The sequence below is a fragment of the Plasmodium brasilianum genome, chromosome 9, assembly GCF_023973825.1.
Source record: "Plasmodium brasilianum strain Bolivian I chromosome 9, whole genome shotgun sequence".
Classification (NCBI taxonomy): domain Eukaryota; phylum Apicomplexa; class Aconoidasida; order Haemosporida; family Plasmodiidae; genus Plasmodium; species Plasmodium brasilianum.
In genome coordinates, this window is record NC_090122.1 from 306,579 (window position 1) to 334,059 (window position 27,481).

Consider the following 27,481-nt stretch of genomic DNA (forward strand, 5'->3'; position numbering starts at 1 on the left):
TCTTGGCTCTCTACGCATATATACGTATACGAATATGTATATATATATATACGTATTTTTTTTTTTCTCCCTTAGGTTGTACGCTGCATATGGGTAATTCCGCGGAGGTTTATTTCTCTGACGTGATCTCTTATCCTTACCGCTTTATTTTATTATTTTATTTTTTTTTTTTTTCTTCCTCACTCCTAAATGACATCTACCCTTTGTCTTAATATTTCTGTTCTTTTTCCAGATGATTTGATTTGCCTCCTTATATAATATTTACTTGACAATATATTTTTTTTTTTTTTATGCTTCCCTTTAGTTTTTCTTATTTCCCCCTTTAAAAAATGGTCCTTTGTGTTTCTCTGCCAAAGTAAGTTCAATTTGTATGTATGTATGTATGTATATATTCCTTTCTCTTTCGCTTGCAATTTTATCTTATGTGCAGGTATATGTGGATGTGCACGTATGGGCGAAAATATACATATAAATACATACATACATAAGTATACATATACATACACATATATATGCGTATATTTTTTTTCACCTGTTTTCCCCTTTTCTCCTTAACCTTATACGCAAATATTTTTTGTCTCCACGTATTTTAATCGCCTTTTTAAAAGATTATGAATTTAATAGAAAGAAGAAAGTTTAGACAAGCAAAATTTTCATCATGGAGGGAGGAAAAAAGCTTTCCTCTCTATATCCCTCTTTCTATCCCTCTTTCTTTTGTTTTTTTTCTTTTTTTTGTAAATTTCATGACTTCACGTAAATAACTAAAGATATAAATTTACGCAAACAGCTATGGACATATATCCACATACATGCATGCATGCGTACGTTCGTACATACATACATATATATTCACTCATTTGTGTTATATGGGTATATATCTTTTTTATATTACCATACAAAGAAATTTTATAAATATATTCATGACTGCTTGTAACAAAACAACTGCTTTTCCCCTTATGCCAGTTAGGTATAAGGAAAATAATTACACGTTTCCCGTCAAGTCTCACGTTCGAAGGGTACATACATAGACGTACATGTGTGAGTATGTACATGAGTGTGTGTATTTGTGTGTGTGTGTGTATGTGTGCGTACTTCAGCGGATGCATAACCTTTTGCTATGCGCGCTATAAATATTTTTGCAAGAATATTACATGTATTATATGTGCGAAATGCAGTTTACTTGAGGCAGAGCTTTTATAATTGGTTCCAGCTTACCTCAGTAGATGCCAATCCTAATTAACATATTGCAGTCAACATTTACCGGTCAACATATTGCAGTCAACATTTACCGGTCAACATATTGCAGTCAACATTTACCGGTCAACAGTTTGCAGTCAACATTTACCAGTCAACAGTTTGCAGTCAACATTTTGCAATCAACGGTTAACAAGGCAGATTTAATAAACCGCTTTAACGGAATATAACCCCCAAAAAAATATGCTCAAAGCGTGTAATTTGTAAAGTAGGGTCAAAATGATTGACAGCTTTTTAAAAAAAAAAAAAAAGAAAAAAAAAAAAATACACGATTTGTTACATTTAAATATTCAAGTGTGCATATTTGGTTTTTGAATTATTCATATGAAAGGCAGCTCTCAAAAAACTGAGAAATTAAGCTATGAATTGTAGGAAATTGAAAAGATTAATACGTTGTACAAATACACAAAAGTTAACAAAGGTAACAACATGAATGTTTGAAAAAAAAAAAAAAATTAAAATAAGTAAATAAACAAGCAAACAAAGAGATAAATGAATGCCCAAACAAACAAAGAGATATACGAATGAACAAACAAACAAACAAACAAACAAATAAACGAATAAACGAATAAACGAATAAACGAATAAACAAATAAACGAATAAACGAATAAACGAATAAACAAATAAACGAATAAATGAATAAACAAATAAAAGAATAAACAAATAAACGAATAAACGAATAAACAATCAAATAAACGAATGAACAAACAAATAAATAAACGCATGAATAATTTGCGCATATTTTATAAGACAAGTCGCGTAAAATAAATCTGGCTTGAAAAAAAAAAAAAAAAAAATTTAATTTCTCACAATGTGTATAATATTTATACTCTTTTCATTTTCCTATGACGTAGTTAATATAGATAATTACAAAGCATAGATCTTTTTTTTTTATTTTTTCCTCTCTACAATTGCATCAAAAATAAGGGGTTAATTTTTCTGTGTCAACCTTTTCTTATGCATTTGTCACATCGTTTTTATTAGCGGCTCTTATTTTTTACAAGCTTATAAAATTTGTTCAACACTTTGGAGGTACTTTTAAATTATACCCAAAAGTCTCAGTAACAGTATAGACGGAAAAAGTTTAAAGAAAAAAAAAAAAATAAATATATAAAAATAAAAAAAGTAATGAAAGAGATCAAATTAATATTAAGGTTGATACTAATATTAACGTTAAAGGAAATTTCGGATGAGCAAACACATTTTCACTCGATTATTTTTGTTTTTTTTGTTTTAGTTCGTAAACTGATTTTTCTTCATATAAAGTGAGACATACAATTAATACGTATATTTTTTACTAACAAAAAAAAAAAAATAATAATAAAATAATAATAAAATAAAGACAAGTGAACGGTTGTCAGCCCTGCATACTATTGTACGGTTATGCATATACCCGTGGGAAATTACATAAGACCTAAAAAAAAGAAAAGATTATAATCTGATTAAGAAAACAATTGTATATTATAAATAGCCAAATGTTCTTAGGGATATTGTAATTACTGAGCACCCTCACTTTTGTTAATTGAAAAAGATATAAAGTTTATAAAAACATAATGATATGCGCACATGTCTTTTTAAACAAGCATCGTAACTGTTGTATACGTTCTCTTTTTACGCAAAAACATTTATACAAAAAGGAACAGTATTATAGCTACAAAAATAATATTATGATTATCTATTGTACTAATATATTTTCCTTTTTTTTTTTTTTTTTTAATCAGATTTTTACCATTCCTACTAAGTTGACAGACGAATATATATTATGTCTTAACTTTTTTGCATATTTATGTATGAAGAATTTTGGAGAGTTACATGGCCATTTTAAAGCCCGCATCATATGTATGTTAACCGTAACAAGGATCGACCTTTTTTCCTCATATATATGTAAAAAAATAGTAAGTACATATAAAAATGCACACCCACACATAAGGGTCCTCATGCATATGTATATACATATATAATATATTATATATATATATATATATATAGTACCCTTTTGGGGTTTTCTGCCTATTAAAACTTAGCGTCCTTCCCTTTCGTTTAACTAAATTGATACATCTTCAACTTACATGTATACTAATGTGAAATACTGGCATGGGGATTAGCCCATGCTGCCAACATAAAAGCAATACGTCCTCATATCGACTTATGCTATTTTGTTGTAAATATATTTTGGTATGTCTACATTGCCATATGGCTTATTATTATTTTTTTTTTTGATCAGTTCACTATACGGTAAAATTATTTTTAAAAAATGACTAGAACTATATGTTCTTCCATCGTTCTATGATATACAGTTTAGCGGGATATAATCTGGCTAAAACTTCCAAGTATAACTACAAATGAATAATTATTACCATGAGCGCAAGCACAAATGCTTTATGTGTAACTATGTGTTCGCTTCCATAGATGGACCAAAAAAAAAAAAAAAAGCGCTTTGGTTAAATTGTGCTTGGATGAAGGTTAACCGTGAAAGGTTGAGAAGCAGTTATGAATGCGCATATATACCTATACATATATGTATATATATATATATATATATATATACATGTACGTGTGCATATATATATGTTTATATGTACGTGTACAAGCCTTTGTTTAAAACACCCACTATGTTTTTAAAGCAGTGACCTTCATACGTACATTTTCAAACGTATACATTACTGTCATTACAGTTGTAACAGAAATAATATTTTTAACATTTCTTTTTTTTTTTTCTAATTGTAAATCTTTGTCCATCAATAAGTAGGTCGTAAAAAAAAAAAAAAAAAAAAAAAAAAAAAAAACAGTAAACATATGGTTAAAATTTTACTTTTTTAATTTGCTTATTCGTTTTGCTATTGGTCTTTATCTTTTTATTTCACTGATTTGGTATGGTGTTTAACCGTCTCTTTTGATTTGTTTATTATTCTTATGTAAATATTTTTACATATTACGCACACAAATGTGTATGTATGAATATATGTACTAATAATGTATGTTTATATTTGTATGTACATGTGTATATTGTTATACTCCATATTTCATGTTACCAAAAATGGACCGGTCAACAGAAGAGATATTTTTTTTTTTTTTTTTTTTTTTATTCTACTTTATTTTTATATAACAAATGTAAAAGCGGACAGGTAAAAGAAGAAAAAAAAAAAAAAAAATATACATATACTTATATATATATATATATATATATATATCTATGTACATAATCGCATACATATGCGTATAAATGTGATCCTTTCACTTTAAACGTACAAACGAAAAAAAAAAACAATGGACCCCCCTAGCGTGTTTATATAACAAACACGCATATATTTAATTATACTTTTTTTTTCTTTTTTTTTTTATCATTTCCTGAAATCATTCTATCTCATTATTTATACTGCTTTCTTAAACAAAGAAAGGATCATATTCAAAAAAAATTTAAGCAGGATATTAACATATATTCATTTTTGATTTTTATAGTGAAACATTTTTTACGCTTAAGTTATAATTATACATGTTTAAAGCTAATTTGCTTTAGTAAAAAATAAGATTAAGTAAAATAAATGTAAAATAAAAATAAAATAGAAGTAAAACGAATGAAATAAAATAAAAATTAAATGAAAAAGAAAAGAAAATTAAATAAAAATTAAATGAAAAAGAAAAGAAAATTTAAATGAAAATTAAATGAAAATTAAGTGAAAATTAAATGAAAAAGAAAAGAAAAAGAAAAGAAAAAGAAAAAGAATAAGATGGTGACTACCGTTATTTTTGCAAACAATTGTGGGGCTAAATAGTTTAAAAAAAAAAAAATATACCAAATACTTATATAGGCATATAAATAAATAAATAAATATATATATATATATATATATATATGAACAAACATGTACATGTTGCATAATAATTAGCAGCATTACTCGGCAGATTAAGAGAGGGAATAAAGCAAAAATAACGCATTTAAAAACATTTGAAGATAATAATAATAATAATCGTAGTAATAGAAATACTAGTAGTAATAGTTGTAGTAATAGTTGTAGTAATAGTAGTAGTAATAGTTGTAGTAATAGTAGCAGTAATATTTGTAGTAACAGTAGTAATAATGATGAAGTAAATTATACTCAACGGAAAAAAAAAGAAAAAAAGAAAAAAAGAAAGAAAAAGATTTTAGCTAATATACAAAAAAAAAAAAAAATAAAAAAAAAATAACATCGAATAAAGTAATATCACACGAAGTAATTTCGAATAATATATAATTATATATAATAGGTTAAAATAAAATAAAAACAGACGTTAATATACATAAGAAATGGAAGCAAGCTTAAATAATAATAAAGCTGAGTTAGTGAATAACTTGGGCTTGTTAAATGACGATAATTACTTAGAAGGGAATGTTGAAGAAAATGATAAACATAGAATGAAAACTACAAAAAAAATTGGGGCAACAAAAAAGAGAAAAACGAAAGAGGATGCTGATTTGAGGAAACAAGAAAAGGTGGAAACCGAAGAAAAAGAAGACAAGGAGGATCATGATAAAGTAGTAAAAAATGATGGTTATGCTGATAGTAGTAACGATGATGATGATCCAATCCACAGTGAAGACAAATCAAAAGAGAAGGATGATTTAAATAAAAAGAGTAACCAACAAAAGGACAAAAGTAAGAATGTAGTGGAAAACGAATTCACGATTGATGACAACATATTCAGTGATCAGAATAATTCTAATGACAATAAAGATAAGGAAGAAGGGGATAACAACAAGAGTAAGGATAGAGGAGATGATATTGATGAGGGGGAAGTAGATGACGATAACAGTAAGGATAAGATTAAGAATAAGAATAACGATAAGAATAACGATAAGGATAACTATAAAAATAACGATAAGAATAACGATAAGGATAACGATAAGAATAACGATAAGAATAACGATAAGAATAACGATAAGAATAACGATAAGAATAACGATAGCGATTTAGGTAAGGACGATCTAAGCGGGATGGAGGAAGAAAAAAAAAAAAAAAAAAGGCAAAAATTACGAGTCAAAAAAAAAAGAGATGATATAAGTGACAGTGAGCAGAATGAAGAAGATGCACTTGGCCGTAAGGATGGAAAGAAAGAAATGGAAAGAAGAAAAAAGAATAAGAAAAAATTGAAGGGATTAAAAAGGAGTAAATTTATAGATAGTGTGGCTGAGGAAGGAGAGCTATCGGAAGAGGATGATCACAATGATAATGAAGATGAAGATACCATGAATGATGATGTAAATGATAATGATAATTACAGTAGCTTAAATAGTAGAATTAAAAAAAAAGAGTCTTCTGCTAAAAATGAATATAGTGGGCTGGGACTGGACGATGAGGATGAGGATGAGGAAGACGAGGAAGGGGAGGGAGAATACGAAAATGATATGGTATATTCAAATAAAACAGAAAAGAAAAAAAAAACACATTTTGATGAAATATTAGAAAATTTAAAATTAAAAAGAAAGAGGGTTCAAAAAATATCAGAAGATGACGGTCTTCAATATTGTGAGAATGTGTTGAATCAAATGATATTAATGCATGAACAAGACATAAAAAATATGAAAGAAAAAAAACCAGCAACTGCTAAATTGCAGATTATTGACCAAGTATGTAAAATATTAACAAAACCGAAATGGAAACCATTTTTTATGAAATTAAATATATATCATGTTTTAGCTTTATGGTTAATGCCATTATCTAAAAACACATTACCTAATTTTACAATACGAACAAATTTGTTGAGAGTAATACAACAATTACCTATAACTATTAAATCGTTAAGAGGAAGTCAACTAGGAAAAATTATGACATACTTACATACACATAAGGATGAAACAGATGAAAACAAAAAGTTAATAAGAAATATTTTGCAAAATTGGATGGGACCTATTATAGGTATTAATACGAATTATAAACAATTCTTAAAAGAAAGACAAAAACGAATAGTAGAAAATCCAGAGTATCATAAAAAAGTACTGGAAAAGGCAAAAACTTTAATACCTGATTCTATATCTATAGAAAAAGAAGAAGAGCAAAATGAGTTCAAGCGGCATGCTACTGTACCTTATAATAGTGAATGTTCTTTTCTAATTAATGTACCATCATCTGTACCTAATTCTAGTAAGAAAATAATTCCAAAAAGTAAAATTAAAAGGCTTATTGATAATATGAAATTGTTGAAGAGATCTAGGAAATCACAAAAGGTTTCTATTGAAGGAAAGGGGGTTGCCATAGCTCCATAATTTGTTTATAGTTACTAGTACTTATTGAAGATCAAAAACACAGATTGACACAACATCGCGTTCTTTGCTTTGTATACTCCACGTTTGTACAGTGAAATGCATGAGTATGCGTACAGGTGTGCACAACCTGAATTTTGAGCAAGTAAACAGCTGTTCGTTACGAGGTAAGCATATATTTAAAAAAAAAAAATTGTTTTTAACTGTTAATATTTTTTTTATCTTTTATTTTTTTTAACCGTTAACATTTTTTTTGTAATTTTTTTTAATTTTTTTTTATTTTCTTTATTTTTTTTTTGTAATTTTTTTTTTTTTTTTTTTTAAATTACATAATACTTCCTTTAACCATTCAAAATGTTACAGCAAGAGAAGGTGACTGGACCATTTGTATGTTGCAGGGGGAAAAACAATTAAAGCATGCGATGAGTTTCTTATTTTACCATATTTTTGCTATATTTTATTATAGCAATCAAATGTACCTTATGATATTTCATTGTATACATTTATTGATAATCAATCTGTGTAGTGAGTTTAAGTGAATTTACCTATATAATACTCAATAAATTTTATTTTGAAAAAAAAAAAAATGTATGGAAACATAATGAAATTGCTTTAGGCGGAATTGCATCGCGCAGAGGTGTTATAAATTTTTTTTATGTGTTAATGTATTCTTTTCTTTTTCCATTTCCACATCCCTTTTCTTTTTTTTTTTTTTTGTGTGTGTGTGAGTGTGCTGGTATAATTAAGGCAACGCTACTATCTGATTGAATATGTATTAGTACAGTTACACTACTAATGCGCAACATAACTTTTATTTGTTCCATTTATTTTTAAATTAAAATAAAATTTAAATTTAAAATTAAAATTAAAAGTACCTTTTTTTTCATAAACGTCTATTAATTCGCATTTCTGATAATTTCTGACCATTTTTGTCGCATTTTTCGAAATTGTCTTGGGAAAAATATTTTTTGAGGTTAAAAATACACAACATAATTTAGCATTTGGGGGTTCTCAAACTGTTGACAAAGTGAATCAGGTTGGAAGGGGGGAAGAGGAAAAACAGATGACCCATATACACGCATATGCATATACATATACACACGCACGCATATATACATACATACGTATGCGTAGCTCCACTGTGCCAAATTTTAAACAACGTCCAAGCGGCATCTCCCCTTGCAAATTTTAAACAAGGAACGGAAAAATATAGACAGGTTCAGCATGTACAGAGGGAAGCATCCCATGTGCATTATTGTGCATCTGTGAATTATCAGGGGAAAAAAAATAAATGCATATAAATATACATACGTACACACATACACATATATACATATATAAAAAGTTAATCGACTTTACCACTACACAAATATAAAAAGCTATTACCACGGTTAACAGCCTGTACTTTGTACAATGAGTTTCCACATTGTTAATTTGTCTTTGAAGCAATTATTTTATTTTATTTTTTTTATGATATTCCGTTGGTGCAAGTTGAAAGGGTTTCCCTTGAAAAATTATTTAAAAATTAATTTTTTTTTTTTTTTTCATATAATCGGCAAGAACAAAAGCGTAAAAATTTGATGATCGAAATAGGCTATACCATCCAAAGGATCGATCATTCGTAATATATATATATATATATATTTATGTGCGCGCGTATATGTTTGTGTTTGTACATATATTTTTATGTGCATGTATTTTTGCATGCGCATATATTTACGTTCATTTGAATATAAGTACATCCATGTGTATGCAATGGAACCCTCTTTCTCCTTCCAACAATACGAAAGGATCATAATTTTTCTTTTATACGTGTACATTTTAGTGAATTTCCTTTTTGCATAATTTGTTTATTCGTATAATTTATTTTTTTTTATGTATAATAATAATTTTATAGAAACGTATTTATGGGAGTACAAAATAAAATAAAAAGTGAGGATGAATACTTCTATATCCGCATGTATTTGCATGTGTAAGGTTTGTTCATAATATTTGTTACTCATTTGGAGTACTTACAAGAGAAGTAACAAGTAAAAAATTGCATTAAGTGGACGATTGTCGTAATAAATGAAACTTGCATTAACAAGATATACAGCGTATTAACAAGCTAAGCAACGCACTAACAAGATAGGCAACGCGTTAACGAATGCAAACTCCACGAACGAAGTTAAACTTCCCACTAAGCTTAAGTGTCAAGTTCCATTTAACGGACTTTTCAAATTTGTCCATAAAAGTAAATTTTACCTGCACACGCAAGGACATATGAATGAAAAGGGGAGGAAGGAATAAAAAAAAAAAAAAAAAAAAAAAAAAAAAAAAAGGAATATACATAAGAAAAAATGAAAAATGAAGTAAAAAGTGAAGGTAAGAATCATACAATATCTGATGGGAAGAACAATGCCAAATGTGAGGGAAAAAACGACGTAACAAAAAAGAGAAAAGACCAAGCACTAAAAGATTATATATACCAAAATATACTAAAAAAAGACATATTTATGAACATATTTAAAGGAAGAAATAATTATAGTAACAATGAGAAAAAAAAGATAAGTGAGAATATTGAAATTGCAAAAAAAAAGGAGGATAATACAAATAATGTCGATATTATCCATAATGAGGATGAAGAGTACATGCTATTTTTGAGTTATATATATAATGATGTAACTTCATTCATTGAAAATAATAAAGATTACAATTTAAAAGAGTTCGACTTTTTGGACACTGAGGATCTTATTATGGAAATATGTGCTAACATATGTCATAAGACTTATAACAATATAAAAATGATGTTTAACAAATCGAAAGAAAGTGAAACAACTTTTCATATAGACAGCTGTATGAATGAGAAACATGAACAACATAGCAACACTAGTTTGAATGACTCTTCCTTTTTTTTTATACCTCCGATGGAGTTCGTTGTGTCATATATTCATAAGCTGCAATATGGTAAAGGCGATATTAGCAGAGGTGTGGTAGACTTCATAAGAAGTAACAACTACGATAAGCATCCCTTGCTATACAGTTGTGAGCCCAACGAGATAGGCAGGAATGAAGTTAAAAATGAACATGTAAATACTAGAGACGAACAAGGAGAAGAACAACAAGTTATGTCTAAAACGTTTTTCCAAAAAGATTGTCCTCAATTTACTAAGTACCAACAGAATGATGAGAAAAAAATGTGTATGATTACACAAGAAAAATCTCTTTCTGTAGAAGAACACACTATTTCTAATAACAACGAAGATGTAGCAGAGTATCCCTGTTCTGCTTCTAATATGTGTAATGGGAATATTAAACCCATTCATGCAAATTTAGACCATTTTAGTTTTCATAATGAAAAAAAATATGACAACGAACTTAAGGAAAAAATGCCTATTAGTTATATGTTAAATGGAGATGAAAAAAGAAATTTAGAATTTTGGACAAACCATAAGAATTATATTAATTCTGTACATAAAACTCAGTTAATGGGAAATAATCCTTCCACTCAAAATATAACAATAAATAGAAATGACAATTTTGAAGATTTTGAGGATCCTCATAGTAATGATATCTCCAATTCAAACAATTCAGATGGAGATTCCTTTTGTAAATATTATGACTGTGTTAATAATTTTTCTTCAAATTTTTTTAGCGCGGAGGTTAAGGAGGAACACAACATGATATCCATGAATAATGAGGGAAAGGGTTACACTCATTTCGAGAATGCAAAAACAGAGCGGAAAGATGATATGTCAATTTCGAACTGCAGAACGATGAGGGATGTCAACCTGAACATTATCAGTAACGTTAGCAGTAGTTTCCACTGTGGTGGTATCGGGAAAGATGGTGATAACCATTACAACGATAACGAGAAATTCAACACTTGTGGTAGTACCTACAACAAGGAGCACGAAGACAGCGCTTCTAACAAAGAAGAGGGGGAAGAACATACTCCAAGAAAAACTGACTCTTCTTTTAGTTCTCATATTTCGTATTCATCCGAAGCGATAAAAACTATTTTTCCTGTAAAAGAAATATCATGTAATATCCAGCAGCAAAAAATGAATTTTTTGAATCATGAAATTATTTCTGACCATGTTAAGGTGAAGGATATTCACGCCGATGTAAAGGTGTTGCACCACTGTGATTATAATATGGATGAAGATACAAATGATGATGATACAGTAGGTGGTGGAGGTAGTGATATAGGTTCTATCGGTGTTAATAGTAACTGTGTGCAAAATAACGATTCAACTGATAACATTATTAACACAGGAAAGGATGGATTTCCAGTTAGTGCTTATGATGACTCTTGTAATATTACGAGTAGTAATTACTTAAGTACAACTGGAAAACTAAATGATAATATGGAGGAATATAACCTCGATACGCAAGGAATCGCAGGGGATACAAACGGAAATTCGTTTGAAAATGCAAACAATGGTATTGTATGTCTTCCAAAAAAAGAATGTAACACTCGGGAGGAAAAAAATAGGACGAATTACAATGCTGCTGCTACTACGTGTACTACTACTAATAATAATGATTATAATAATACCAGTGAAAGCATGTCAAAAGACGAAGAGGATGGTGAGAGCGAATTTTCAAAAAAAAAAGTAGAATTCAATGAAAGTGAATACTACGAAAAAGCAGAGAAACGAATGATAAACAAGAAAATATTTAAAGATGAAGATCAAAAGGAATTTACTAAAAATTATAATTTACATGATGATTATTATTATTTCAAATATTTAAATAAATGTGAAAATACAGCCAACCCTTATCGTTATACGAAGGTTCAGAAAAAAGCAAATATAAACGTAACGCCTTCTCCCTTCCCCCAATTTTTAAGAGATATACAGATTTACAATATTAGCCAAAAAAAAATTAGATTAAAAAAGTAATGCACTTTCTTTTGCGCTTAACACAAGATGCGCGGCATAAGCGCGTTCACTTGGGCTGCTCACGTGGGTCGTTCACATGAGCATGTTCATATTTAGACACCACATCAATACACCCATATATCTCTATACCAATTTATAAGCCCATATATCTCTATACCAATTTATAAGCCCATATATCTCTATACCCATTTATAAGCCCATATATCTCTATACCCATTTATAAGCCCATATATCGCTATACCCATTTATAAGCCCATTTATCGCTATACCCGTTCAAATGTCCATATACCGCTAATTACATGTTCATATTTTACCCTTTTTACAGAACCAGTATAATGTTAAAGAAGGAAGACGTAGGCACATCAAAAAGAAGATAAATTATATTCCTTGTACTCTTCTCATCTAATCTATTTTATTTCTCTCTTATCCTTCCTGTTCTTTGTTTTTATCTACTTTTCCTTCATTTTTTTTGAAAAGTGAACAGTGAAAATTTCTCCTCACATATTTTCTTAATTTTATGAGCGCATTACTTATATCCGCCTTCTACCAATTGTATCTTGTTTTTATAGGAGAATAAAACAACAAGGAAAAAAAAGCTAAAGAAGTAATGAACATGATAAGGGACAAACGAAAAATAAGAAAAAAAATATATATATACTACGGTGATATATGGTGTCAGGTGTTGTAAGGTACTTACGTTCATGTTATATATCCCATCTTAAGCATAATTGCTAGATGCTATAATGATAGAATTTTTACGGTATTGTTACTTCCTACTGAAGAACTCCACATGATATATGAGCGTTCATAAAGTATTATTTAAAGTAGAAGAGGTGCGATCAGTTATATTTCTTCTCCTCATCTTATTCGTTCACAGATTATATCGTTATCTTATACCTTCACAGATTATATCGTTATCTTATACCTTCACAGATTATATCGTTATCTTATACCTTCACAGATTATATCGTTATCTTATACCTTCACAGATTATATCGTTATCTTATACCTTCACAGATTATATCGTTATCTTATACCTTCACAGATTATATCGTTATCTTATACCTTCACAGATTATATCGTTATCTTATACCTTCACAGATTATATCGTTATCTTATACCTTCACAGATTATATCGTTATCTTATACCTTCACAGATTATATCGTTATCTTATACCTTCACAGATTATATCGTTATCTTATACCTTCACAGATTATTTCGTTATCTTATACCTTCACAGATTATTTCGTTATCTTATACCTTCACAGATTATTTCGTTATCTTATACCTTCACAGATTATCTCTTCATTTTATCTCTTAATATTTTTTCGTATTTATTGTTTTAATTTTTTTTCCTTTTTTTATCTACTTTCGTTTCTCAACATTTGATGCACTCCCTCTTTGCCTTTTTTTTTTTTTTTTTTTTTTTTTTTTTGTGTGTATAAATTTTTCCATTCATGGGAAGAAAACAGAAAAATTATTTTTAAAAAAATTTCCCGACTGTTTTAAGAATAAATCTCATTTCGAATTTTTAACTACATTCGGTAAGATAAATGTTAAGGCTACAGATAAATTTAGATAGTCTCCACATTTTTCTCATTATTCACTTAGTGCTCGTTGTTTCACACATTCATTTGTTCATATAAGTGTATATGCGTACGTACATGCATATGTACTTATTTATGTTTTTATCTATTCATTTTATTTATTTATTTTTTATATATTTTGTTTTCCCACAAGCATAGTCATTTTTTCAAAATTTTCCTTAACATACTTTAGTCAAAATTGCTTTCCCAACGGTTAGCCCTTCGCACATGAGAAGATCCACGCTCATACAAAGTAGGTATACCCGTTCACAATTACATGCACACATACATACGCAGTACATACACACACATACGTGCATATATTCGTGCAATCTGTACGAAGGAATTGCAAGAATCATATGACCTTCAACCTAAACACGTAAGATATACAGATAAATGCGCAGAAGACCCCTGCTATCCCCTCAAAAAAAAAAAAAAAAAATACAAAATAGAACAAAGCAAAACAAAACCAAATAGCAGAAAAGACATGCCACATATTTTTTTTTTTTTTTTCTTACGTAAAAATTGAACAGTGAAATATTGATCAAGCCCTGAAATATAGGGGTAAAATAGGTTGAGCAAAAGAAGAAAATTGTACTAAACCGAGGCAGGTATATAGGCATATATATATGTATATACATACGTACGTGTGTACGTATGTATGTATGTTTTCCCGTGTGCACAATTTGGGCTGCCGCTCAAAGAGTAACACACGAGCGTGCAGCTAATTTTTTACGAATGGAAGGACAAAAAATAAATATAGAGGATTAAACAATGAAAGCAGTTATACAGAGGGTAAAAGGGGTAGTGTTAAGTGTAAAGGAAGAATCAGGTCAACAACATGAGAATGAGCTGCAAATATTTAGCAAAATCAATGAAGGACTTGTATGTTTTATAGGTATTCATAAAGATGATACATGGAATGATGCATTGTACATAATACGTAAATGCTTAAATCTACGACTATGGTCTAATCAAAATAAAAAATGGGATAAATCTGTAAAAGATTTAAACTATGAATTGTTAGTTGTATCACAGTTTACTCTTTTTGCTAATACGAAGAAAGGTAATAAACCTGATTTTCATTTAGCTAAAGAACCGAATGAAGCTAATACCTTATATAATAAAATGATTGAACAATTTATAAAAGAATATAAAAAGGAGAAAATAAAAACAGGAAAATTTGGTCATTATATGAATATTGATATAACAAATGATGGACCCGTCACAATTTTAATTGACAGTCATGATGTCAATTTGGAAAACTAGTCGCACTTAGGGATGAACCGACTACACAAGAGTGTGTTAGGTTTCCACAAAGGAAGCAAGTGCTGCATACCTAAGTGCGTGTGTTTGGATGTATGCATGTATTCATATTGTTATTAATTCTTTCTAGCATTTTTAATTTTTTAATAGAGGAAAACACTACGAAGTAAAAAATTACTTAACAATTAAGTAGTTACTCAGATATAAAAAAATTTTATTATGTTTATTTATTTATTTTTTATTATTTTATTTTACTATTTTATTTTACATTTTCATTTTATTTTACTATTTTATTTTACATTTTCATTTTATTTTACCATTTTATTTTACATTTTCATTTTATTTCACTATTTTATTTTACATTTTCATTTTATTTTACTATTTTATTTTACATTTTCATTTTATTTTACATTTTCATTTTATTTTACATTTTCATTTTATTTTACATTTTCATTTTATTTTACTATTTTATTTTACATTTTCATTTTATTTTACTTGCCCACAATTAAAAACTAACATTGTGCACTTGAAAAGAAGGTAATGTTACGCTCAGGCAAACGTTAAAGCGTACGCTTATGTTCGTACGTATGTTTGCATGTATGTATACGTTCGTAACAGCGCATACACTGGTTGTGTTTCCCCCCTGTTTACTACCCTATGCAAGTCGTGGCTTCACAAAAAGTAGTACACATAATTGCAAATATTTTTCAAAAGCAAAAAGGAGTATAAATTTTTTTTTTTTTTTTTTCTGAAATATATAAGAAAGGATGACAGTGTTTGAAAAAAGCAGAATAAATGCTTTATTACCATTATGGAATTATAAAATAAAAAGTAATTGTTATAATTATATATAAAGAAAAGTCATTTTCCCTTCATTTTCGAAGGTAAAAAAGGGAGAACCGAGAGCGTGCCATTGCGTAAATGCGTACATACATATATGTAAGTGTTAGTATAACTGTAATTGTGCGTGAATGTGCACAAACACATGTAATTGAATTATGCTTGACCAAGTCAGGATCGTATTTTCCCTTTTTTCTCATTTAGATTCTAGTGTATTATTTCTACCATCTCAATTTTGTGCCACTCATTTGAATGCACAGTTTTACGTTTTACCATTATCCTTTTCCCCTTCCGTGTGTGTATCATTTTATCTACTGTTTGTTACGTCATTATTCACTCCATTCGTTATGTTATTCTTCCGATCATATCCTTGATGTTCTGTTATTACGCTACCACCCTCTACCTCCCCAGGAAATGCTCAAAATTCATTATTTTAATCATTACATTTTACATCCTTTCTTAGGCATGGCAGTTTATGAATGATATACGCGAGCAAAATGAAAAGATGAATCATCATTGTAAATACGTAAACAATTATACGAAAGTGAAGATAAAAATATATACACACACAACAAAGGATGTAACAGATAAAGATGTACAACTTGCTATTATTATTGATAGCACATTAAAGCAGTATGACCATAAAATAATGAAAAAATAAAAAAAGAAAAAGAAATATATCAATGATGAGCGGAGGAAGAAGTTATCCTATCGATGTGTTGTAAACGTACGTCCACCACACAGTTGTATATAATATTTTTATAACATTTTTTAAAAATAAAATTAAAAAAAAAATATATTTTTTTTTCAAACTATATATCATTTCATCTTTCCATTACCATTGATTGCCTTTTAGTTGTTACTTCAAACAGAGGTAAGTGCTTTTTTCGAATATATAATTTTATATTAATACATATATGTGCATATACGTGTGCTTGGACATGCGCATGTGTATATGTATAAGCTTGGCCATGTGCATGTGTATATGTATAAGCTTGGCCATGTGCATGTGTATATGTATAAGCTTGGCCATGTACATATGTATATAGGCTTGTGCATGTAAACGTAATTATGTATCTACGAATAAATGGAGGACACACTCGCATACTTTCCTCAAACGAATGGTCCCTAACCCCTTCACAAAATATATATTAGACAAATTGATAATAAGAAGAAACCATGTATTTGCCTTTGTTTTATCAACTTTATTTAAATGAAGAAAGGAAAAAAAAAATCAAATATGGTAAGAAGCTTTAAAGAACTGTACCTTTCTTTTCTTATTTTATTGTGTTCATATAAATATTACCTTCAATTTAGAACAGCTTCATTTACACACATGACCTTTTACTTCAATATTTTAATTTTGAAAAATAGGCGAACAAAATATTTATTGGAAGTATGTACAATGCAGCACTTCAGTAGTATAAATATAATTGCCTTTGAACAAGTGTATGCTTAATAATCTACTTTTTACTTTTGTGCACTTACTTTTGTCCATATTGAAATGAATTAGTAACAATAGAAACGTAATTATGCAGTTACTAACGCACACTGGTTCGTCAATTCGTCAATTTGTCAGTTCGTCAATTCGTCAATTCGTCAGTTCGTCGATTCGTCGGTTCGTCGGATCGTCGGTTCTTCAGTTTGTCCGATCGTCCGGTCGTCTTATCGCCTGCTTACTCGTAACACCTGTACATACTGTTCCTCACATAATGTAAAAGGTTATGTATTGTATATATAACATGTTCGTTCATTTTTCTTTTTCAGTTAATAAATTAAGAAGGAAGAGAAAACGCAGTTACGCTCAGGAAGGGAAGGGAGCAATTGCAACGAATATCAAGTCTTGAAAAAGGAACAGTTCTCATACATTTACGAATAAGATATATACATATATATATACACACATATATATACGTGTATGTGTAAGTAACATTATAATTTAAGAAAATAAAAACAGAGAAGGGTTAATAATTTATTTTTTGTATTATTTTTTCATTATTCCATTATTATTTATTATTATTTTTTTTTTTTAAATAAAGTTGGTGCTCTCTTTACAATTTTGTATTATGCCCGTATTAAAGGAGGTTTACATTTATTCTACAAAAAATTGTAAATTCAAATCTTTCTTTACGGTAGTAATTTATTTCACATGAGAAACGAGTATTTTATCCTTGTATTTCATCTATATATATATATATATATATATATATATATATATTTTTTTTTTTTTTTTTATTATTAATTTTAATTATACTTATAAGCATTATTTGATCATTAAAAAATATTCGCATGGATTCCACGAATTTATTTCCTCCAAAATGCATTAACTGAAGTAACCAAACTGTGCATAAAAAAATTTATGCACATGTACATAAATACAAATACGTACAAATACGTACAAATACGTACAAATACGTACAAATACGTACAAATACGTACAAATACGTACAAATACGTATAAATACGTACAAATACGTACAAATACGTACAAATACATACAAATATATATATTACTTATCCAGTACATGCCTGTATGCATATTTGTATGCTTTTTGTGATTACTACAGTGCAATTATTTTTATTATTATTATTTTTTTTTTTTCTTTTTGACTAATTTCATATTTTATTATCTTTTGTAGATACGACTTACTTTATCATTATGTCATCATGTATAATTAATTTTTTTTTTTATAAAATGTTAACATAGCATTGTTTCTTAACAGTTTTAAATTCTCATTTTTGAAAAGTGTCAATCTTTATTTTATATATAAAAAAAAAATTTTTAAGCATAGAGTACAAAGTAGGGAAGTAAGAAAAAATATATAAAATAAGGTTAATCATTTTGCTTTACATATACGTAAGCCCATATATATATATAAACATACATACGTCCTTACATTCGTACATACCTACGTATTTTATGTACATGTATGCATATATGTATGAATATACCTTTGTCACATTACCTGTAACGAGGGAAAAAAATACAAGGATTGTTCATTACATGTATATTTGATTTTGCCAAATACATACTTATGTATACTTATGTAATGTACGTATATGTACATTTATGTATATGTATGTATATATTTACAAAATTGAACGAGCGATATTACAAAAGAGTAGATATGTAATAGTAAACAACAGTTCGTAGAAGAAAGTACATATATAAAAGAGAGTATTTTTAAAGAGAAATATTTATTAAAATTGTATATATGTATGTTTGTACGTATATAAGTATATTTTTATACATTTTTGAGCCCTCTTTTCTATGTTTTTTAATTTATATTCTCTTGTTTAGTATTGCATGAATTGCTTTTTTCTCCGCGTAGCAATATACCATGTACTACGTATACGCATTATTTTTGTGCGCTTATGTTATCCACATATAGTATATATATATATATATATACAAATACACAAATACACAAATACACAGATACACAAATACACAAATACACAAATACACAAATACACAAATACACAAATACACAAATACACAAATACACAAATACACAAATACACAAATACACGTATACACATATACACATATACATACATACATACGTACGTACAAATATTAACCCATACATACATATATATATGTATACGTATACACCTACATACACCTACATACATACATATATATATGTGTGCATTTATATACACATACATGCATATGTATGTACACATATATATATATATATAAGAAAAAAAAAGGCAAATAATGTCAGCTAGCTCTATTAACAAGAGAATATATATTCCAAAATTTTACGCCGATGTTAACATTCATAAGCCTAAAGAATATTATGATTATGATAATTTAGAATTGCAATGGAATAAACCTAATAGATATGAAATAATGAAAAAGATAGGAAGAGGAAAATATAGTGAAGTGTTTAATGGGTATGATACCGAATTTAATAGACCATGTGCAATAAAAGTATTGAAACCTGTAAAAAAAAAAAAAATAAAAAGAGAAATAAAAATTTTACAAAATTTGCATGGAGGACCAAATATAATAAAATTATTGGACATAGTAAAAGATCCTGTAACCAAAACACCATCCTTAATTTTTGAATATATTAACAACATTGATTTTAAAACTCTATATCCTAAATTTACTGATAAAGATATACGTTATTATATCTATCAAATTTTGAAAGCACTTGATTATTGTCATAGTCAGGGAATTATGCATAGAGATGTTAAACCACATAATATTATGATTGATCATGAAAATAAACAAATAAGATTAATAGACTGGGGACTAGCAGAATTTTATCATCCAGGTCAAGAGTATAATGTTCGCGTTGCTAGTAGGTATTATAAAGGACCTGAACTTTTAATAGATCTTCAGTTATATGATTATTCTTTAGACATATGGAGCCTTGGTTGCATGCTAGCTGGTATGATTTTTAAGAAAGAACCCTTTTTTTGTGGACATGATAATTATGACCAGCTTGTTAAAATTGCAAAGGTACTTGGTACAGATGATCTACATGCATATCTAAAAAAATATAATATTAAACTTAAACCACATTACCTGAACATATTAGGTGAATATGAAAGAAAACCATGGTCCCATTTTCTAACACAATCAAATATTGATATAGCAAAAGATGAAGTTATTGACCTAATTGACAAAATGTTAATATATGATCATGCAAAGAGAATAGCCCCAAAGGAGGCCATGGAACATCCTTACTTTAGTGAAGTAAGGGAGGATTCATGAAAATTTTGTGCACCCTTTAGCTAGTTAGTGAACACATGTACAATTCACCCGCGTACACGTCAAACACAATTGTGTACTTGCATGTATAGCATAAACATGCACTCCTGTGGATATACTTGAAATTAGTCCCCCTTGCTCATTACATTTTTGTAGATTAATTTTTATATGAAATTAAATTTTTTTCATTTACATTCAATTTGTGTATTTTTTTTTTTTTTTTTTTACCCATTATGTTTATTACATACGCATTGTTTATTTATTTATTTTTTTTTTTTCAATACAAACCATTTAATTAAGGTGCATCTATCAATTTATCTATCTATCTATCTATCTATCTATCCATATATATATATATATCGGTGTATCTTTACATACCTATATGCATACGTGAATATGCCTATATGTGTGCTTGGGTATTTGCGTAAGCGTACATTTCCATTTTATAAGCATTCCTTTTTGCCCTATTTTAACTGTTGTTAAATTGTTAAAATGCATTTTTTAAAATTGTCGTAGACTTTATTAAAATAATATTGTGCAAATATTTTTGGATTTCTTAACATTAAAACATTCTTGTTTATACATCCACAAAAAATTAAATCCGTATATATTTATTTATTTTTTATTTTTTTACTTACTAAATGAATTAGAGAAGATGGAAAAACAAAAAAAAAAAAAAAATTGAAAACAGAAAAAACAGAAGAAACAGAAAAAACAGAATAAAAACATTGTTGTAGAAATGTATTATACTTTTTTTTGTCCGTAATACAAAATTGGCCAACATGATAGTAATTGACCTTTGCATATATAATATGTATTTATGTATATGTATGTATATGTTAGTATACATTTGTGTGTACATTTTAATTATTCATTTTCCCTCGAACTTGTACGCTTATATTTTTTCATACCCACTTTTTAAGATTCAATTCTTCATCTTTTTTTATTATTCCGAATTTGTGATAAAATATATATATGGACAATTAAGATTTTTTATTAATCTTAAAAAGTTGTACCCCTTTTTTTTTTTTTTTTTCATTTTCCTTTTGGGAACTTGTTACATTTGTTGAACAAGAGAAATGGGAAGAGGAAGAAAAAAACTAGAAAAATAAATGTAAAGAAAAATAAAAGGAAAATTGACATACGGAAAAGTAAAAACAAGAGTAAGACCTTGTGGACATCATCTAATAGTGATATAAAAATAGCGTATCAATAATATATCAGTTATAATTAATTTCAAAATTTCTTAAATAATAATTGGAATACATTTGCACTTAATTTATTAAACGATGAAATTATTATTCTTAATTGGAACTATAATAAAAAATAATAACGAATTTTACACATAGGAAAAAAACATTTTTTAACTGTGGACCAAAATTTCCTTTTTTTTTTTTTTTTTTTTTGCGTATTTTACGTGTTTAATTACATTGTGATATCCTTAGAAATACAATTTTTTGGTACTTTGTATTTATTATATAATGCACAAATTCTTGTAAATCAAAGAAAAAGAAAATTGCTCTGACGTGAAGCAGTACAGGATGTACATAAATTTACCAGTAATATATTTCTTCCATGTGATGAAAAAATATTAATTTGTTATTTAATTATCTTAATTAAATTAAATTTAATTTTATTTAATATTTTTAATTTCTTTCCTTTTCTTTCTTTTCCTACATTACATTTAATTAAATTGAGTACATCTAAAAATTAGTAAGCATACACCTCATTTCATACGGACACAACGAAATGTACTTTAAAAAAAAATAAGATATAATTTTTATGAACCGTTAATAATTTTTCTTTTTTATTTTCATTTGTTAAGATTTACCGAGCGATTATGTCATTTTACTATAATTTTTATATTAAAATAAATGAGAGATTTTAATATGAAAAATTTATGTTTCTCCTTAAAGGTATTAAAAATATATAGAGATTTATCACATTTACATGTAACTGTGAAAAACAGAAAAATAATATTTTTCTAGAAGACATAATATAACTGTGTGTCAAATTAATGTGTAGATATCTACATGTTTTTAAATATATTTTATAATAATGAAGAAGAGATAGCAGAAAATGAAGCTACCTTTTAGCACACTCATAAATATTGTTTTTATGCATCATTGTACATATAAATTTACACACACATACACACATATACACCAGCACACATTCTTGCTTATGTTAATGGTGGAAAATATTTTATATTATTTTATATTATTTTGCATATAAATTAATTCTTAGGGAAGAAATTATTCTGCAACAAGTAAGGTGTTTATTGACAAAAATACAACGGTAATATGCCAAGGGATTACTGGGAAACAGGTATTAAAATTAATTTTTTTTTTTTTTCCAGCTTTGCCTGTTCATAATTTTTTAGGAATCATAGGACATATTCATAATAAATTTGCATTTATTCTGAACCGTTCATAATATTATTTAATTGAGTGAAACATATTTTTGCCGATAACATAATTTTGTCTCCCGCAACGTATTTTAATTACTTGTATATTAGCTCAAACTTGTTTTTCTTCATTTTGTGCCTTTCTCCATTTTTATTATTCTTAATTTGTCTTTATTTCATATAATTCCCCTAATATTCTCTATTAATTGCTGTTTGTACACTGTATATTTTGACAATTTTTTGTAGGGAAGTTTTCACACTACAGAAGCCTTAAAGTATGGAACAAAAGTCGTAGGAGGAGTAAACCCTAGGAAAAAAGGGACATTATGGACAAGTAATGATAACAAATATACATTACCAGTTTTTGGATCAACTCTTGAAGCTAAGGAAAAAACGAACTGCTATGCATCAGTTATATATGTTCCTCCAGAGCACGCAAAAAATGCAATAATTGAATCAATTGAGTCAGAAATTTCTTTAATTGTATGTATAACAGAAGGGATATGTCAACATGATATGTTACAAGTTAAGTCTTGCCTGAACATGTCAAAAAAGAGTACCTTAATTGGTCCTAATTGTCCAGGTGTTATAAAACCAGGGGAATGTAAAATTGGAATTATGCCTTCACATATTCATAAAAAAGGATGTGTTGGTATTGTAAGTAGAAGTGGTACATTAACATATGAAGGAGTAAATCAAACCACAAAAGTTGGCCTAGGTCAATCTACGTGTGTAGGTATAGGGGGAGATCCATTTCATGGTACGAATTTTATTGATTGTATTAAATTATTTTTAGAAGATGATCAAACAAAATGTATTTTATTAATTGGTGAAATTGGGGGAAATGCAGAAGAGCAAGTAGCTGAGTGGTTAATACAAAATAATGTTGATTGTGAAAAAAAAAAAAAAAACCTGTTTTTGCATTCATAGCTGGAAAATGTGCACCTCCAGGGAAAAGAATGGGCCATGCAGGTGCTTTAATTAGTGGTGGGAAAGGAACAGCAGATGAAAAATTGAAGGCTCTAAAAAGTGCAGGTGTTCATACTATTATTAATCCTACACAAATGGGTCATGAAATATATTCCATAATGAAAAATCTTACGTAATTAATTACGTAAGAGTAACAGAAAAATTTGCTAAAGTTTTATTATATACTTTATGATTTTTCACACTTACATGTACACAAAATTTTTTTATAAAACTTCCATTTGTTTTACGAATAGTGAACATCCCTGAAAATATTATTGCTGTGTGTTTCGCCATCATTTATATATACGTCCATATGTACATATATGATCATAATTCAAAAGTATATGCGCTAATAAGTATGTAGTGCTGATCTAGTGCTATTGTTACGCATGGTACAGATATATTTTTTTATTAGTTATACATGTGTGGACATGTGTACAGAATTTATCTCCTTTTTTTTTTTTTTTTTTTCTTTTTTATTATTATCCCTTTTAAATACAAGATTATAATTGCATTTTATTTCGTAACATCATAACAGCCTAACTCTTATTTGTAAATCATATTTGAAAATATTGTGCTAGCCGCAATACATAAAAATTTTTAACTGTATAATGTGCACATGTGCGTAATGTATGTACATATATATATCAAGTGTTTCATGTGTAATTACAAATTATTTATGGCACATTTTAGTATGAAAAGGCCTAAAAATTTAAAGGTGTATATATGTATATATATATATATATGTATATGCAAGGAATAAAAAAATGAAGCTATATTTATGTTGCACATAATTAAGCAGAGTATTTTTTTTTTTTTTTTCTTTTATTGGAAATGGCTTAAAAATATTGTTTATAGAGTAAACTCAGAATTTTAATAAATAAATAAATAAATACATATATATATATATATATATATATATTATGTCCAATTTTTGCATCTATGGCTATTTCTTTACGCTTTGCGCTACGTACACATTTCCTGCATTTTCCTTGCCAATTGCCCATTCACAAATTTCGAAAATGTATATATGAATATATATGTATAAAAATTAAAAGAAATGATGCATAGTATTTTTACTTTTACTGCTTATTTAATGAGACATATATAAAGCATATATTTTTTGACTTTTTTCTTTTTTAGTAAATTCGCACTGTTTGGAAAAAGTAAAAGATGATAAACGCATAAGTACAATATATATATATATATATATATATATATATATATATTTATATTTATATTTATATACGTGTGTGTATGTGAATGTGTGAGACATATTCATGCAGGAAATAGTAAACATTTAAAATAGTAATGCATTAACAATAAAAAAATACTGTTTCTTCCTTTAAAAGGTTAATGAATAGGCATTTGAAACACTTTGTGTTATTATTATGTAAGGGGCGTTTACGTATTCTCATATATGAGAAAAAAAAAAAATGGTAAAATAAAGAAAAATAAAATAGGCACACGTGCATACATGTATGTATATATATATATATATATATACATGCACACACATGAATAACAATGAGCAACAACCTATTAAATAAAAATAACAACGCACTTGTTCATTTTTATTCTACAACATTTAAATTTTGCACTTTCTTTTTCTCTTGCCGCATCTTCAATTAATGAACATTTTTCTTTTTTTCTTTTTTTTTTTTAATATTTTTTTTTTTTTTTTTTTTTTTTTTTTTTTTTTTTTTTTTTTTTTTTTTTTTTTTTTTTTTTTTTTTTTTTTTTTTTTTTTTTTTTTTTTTTTTTTTTTAATTTTTGTTCTTTTTTTGTTCATTCTTCTTCTTTTTTTGTTCATTTTTTCTTTTTTTCTAACCTTTTTTTATTTTCATTTTTAATATTCGTACTTTTGATTGATACAAAATGAATGGCCTTACAATTCATCAGCGGTTTGGGCTTTTTGCTCAGCACCATCATCCTTATCATCAGTAGCTGAGTCCTCTTGATCTAAGTCCTCTTCTTCTGCTTCTCCTTTTCTACTTGATGGTAAAACAACATTTTTACCAATGTCTAACTTAAAATCTTCAGGATATCTTAATATATCACCATAATCTGTTAATGAAGTGACAGCAAGTTTTAGAGCCTTATCATTCCATAAGTCATAAGTAATTTGTTTTCCTTCGAAAATTGAATTTTTTACTTCATTTAAATTAATAGATCCTGTTTCATGTGTGGGATCAAAATAAACTTTAATAATTTCCTCTCTGTCTATAAAACCATCTTTATTAGTATCAAAAAAGTTAAAATCATCAAGAGCAACATCATCATCTTTTTTGACACTGGGATCATCAGTCCTAGTTCTTTTAAACTCATCTATTGAAATTTTTCCATCTTTATTTACATCATGATGATTTAATATTTCACTAATCTCTAATTCTTTTAATTCTTCATCTTTCATTGGGTCTATCAGTAGACCAACTTCATTGATATTTAACTTATTATCTTTATCCTTATCAACAATTTGAAATCTCTTTAATAATCCATCTACATGTTTTTCCACTTCCTTTGCATCTAAGTTTTGAGAAAAGGCATCATTTAATTCATTTAATGATATGAACCCATCTTTATCTGAATCTATTTGTTTCATTTCAACTTGTACTTGTTTTAAAAACACTTCATTCTTAACATTATTAGACCAAGTACTTAATTCATCATCACTTAATATTTTATCTTTATTTTTATCAATTATATTAAATAGTTTTCCTATTCGTTCTTTTGCTTCTGCAATATTTAGTCCTAATATATCTTTTACTTGATCATCATTTAAATTACTTAAGTCATCAAGTCCTTTCATATCAGCATATTTCATCGGGTCACCCCCTACAGCTTTTACATTAGTCCTCAGGTACAACACGAAACATGCTACTAACAAATTATATACGTACGTTTTCATTTTCCTTAAAGAAAATTTTTTTTTATCGTTTATGTACGTGTATGGTACAGCTTTTTGCTTTGATTTTTTAACCGGATGGTAGTGGTAGTAGTAGTATCCGTAGTAGTAATACTGGTAGTAGTATTGATATTGATAGTTTCTTTTTTTTCTTTTTTTTTTTTTTTTTTTTTTTTTTTATAAATATGCAAAAATTGACTAAAATGAAAAGAAAATGGTAGATGTACGCAAAAATATGTAAAAATAAATAAAAAAAAAAAAAATTGTTCTTAAAACATGCTTACTGCATAAATGTATATATATGTATATCCATGAGCATATCCATGTGCGTATACATATGTATAACCATACGCATATGTACTTGCTCATACGTGATGCTAACTACTTGAATAGTAT

The 27,481-nt window shown here is 27.6% G+C and overlaps 6 protein-coding genes across 6 annotated transcripts; 5 read left to right on the forward strand and 1 right to left on the reverse strand.

Moving 5' to 3' along the window:
- Window positions 1-5,540: 5,540 nt before the first annotated feature.
- MKS88_002686 (IWS1-like protein) lies at window positions 5,541-7,496 on the forward strand (the record flags this gene model as incomplete). Its single annotated transcript, XM_067215716.1, has 1 exon — window positions 5,541-7,496. The coding sequence occupies one exon, from the start codon at window positions 5,541-5,543 to the stop codon at window positions 7,494-7,496; it is 1,956 nt and encodes a 651-aa protein (XP_067073268.1).
- Window positions 7,497-9,832: 2,336 nt separating this feature from the next.
- Window positions 9,833-12,756, forward strand: MKS88_002687 (uncharacterized protein; the record flags this gene model as incomplete). Its single annotated transcript, XM_067215718.1, has 2 exons — window positions 9,833-12,375; window positions 12,705-12,756. 2 exons carry the CDS (start codon window positions 9,833-9,835, stop codon window positions 12,754-12,756), a joined length of 2,595 nt encoding a protein of 864 aa, XP_067073269.1.
- A 1,984-nt stretch (window positions 12,757-14,740) lies between these two features.
- MKS88_002688 (D-tyrosyl-tRNA(Tyr) deacylase) lies at window positions 14,741-15,235 on the forward strand (the record flags this gene model as incomplete). Its single annotated transcript, XM_067215719.1, has 1 exon — window positions 14,741-15,235. The coding sequence occupies one exon, from the start codon at window positions 14,741-14,743 to the stop codon at window positions 15,233-15,235; it is 495 nt and encodes a 164-aa protein (XP_067073270.1).
- A 4,564-nt stretch (window positions 15,236-19,799) lies between these two features.
- On the forward strand, window positions 19,800-20,807 carry MKS88_002689 (casein kinase 2; the record flags this gene model as incomplete). The annotated part of the gene is made up of 1 exon (XM_067215720.1): window positions 19,800-20,807. The coding sequence occupies one exon, from the start codon at window positions 19,800-19,802 to the stop codon at window positions 20,805-20,807; it is 1,008 nt and encodes a 335-aa protein (XP_067073271.1).
- Window positions 20,808-22,678: 1,871 nt separating this feature from the next.
- On the forward strand, window positions 22,679-24,317 carry MKS88_002690 (succinate--CoA ligase [ADP-forming] subunit alpha; the record flags this gene model as incomplete). The annotated part of the gene is made up of 4 exons (XM_067215721.1): window positions 22,679-22,720; window positions 23,052-23,132; window positions 23,458-24,103; window positions 24,163-24,317. The coding sequence occupies 4 exons, from the start codon at window positions 22,679-22,681 to the stop codon at window positions 24,315-24,317; spliced, it is 924 nt and encodes a 307-aa protein (XP_067073272.1).
- Window positions 24,318-26,068: 1,751 nt separating this feature from the next.
- MKS88_002691 (endoplasmic reticulum-resident calcium binding protein) lies at window positions 26,069-27,088 on the reverse strand (the record flags this gene model as incomplete). The annotated part of the gene is made up of 1 exon (XM_067215722.1): window positions 26,069-27,088. The coding sequence occupies one exon, from the start codon at window positions 27,086-27,088 to the stop codon at window positions 26,069-26,071; it is 1,020 nt and encodes a 339-aa protein (XP_067073273.1).
- Window positions 27,089-27,481: the final 393 nt, after the last annotated feature.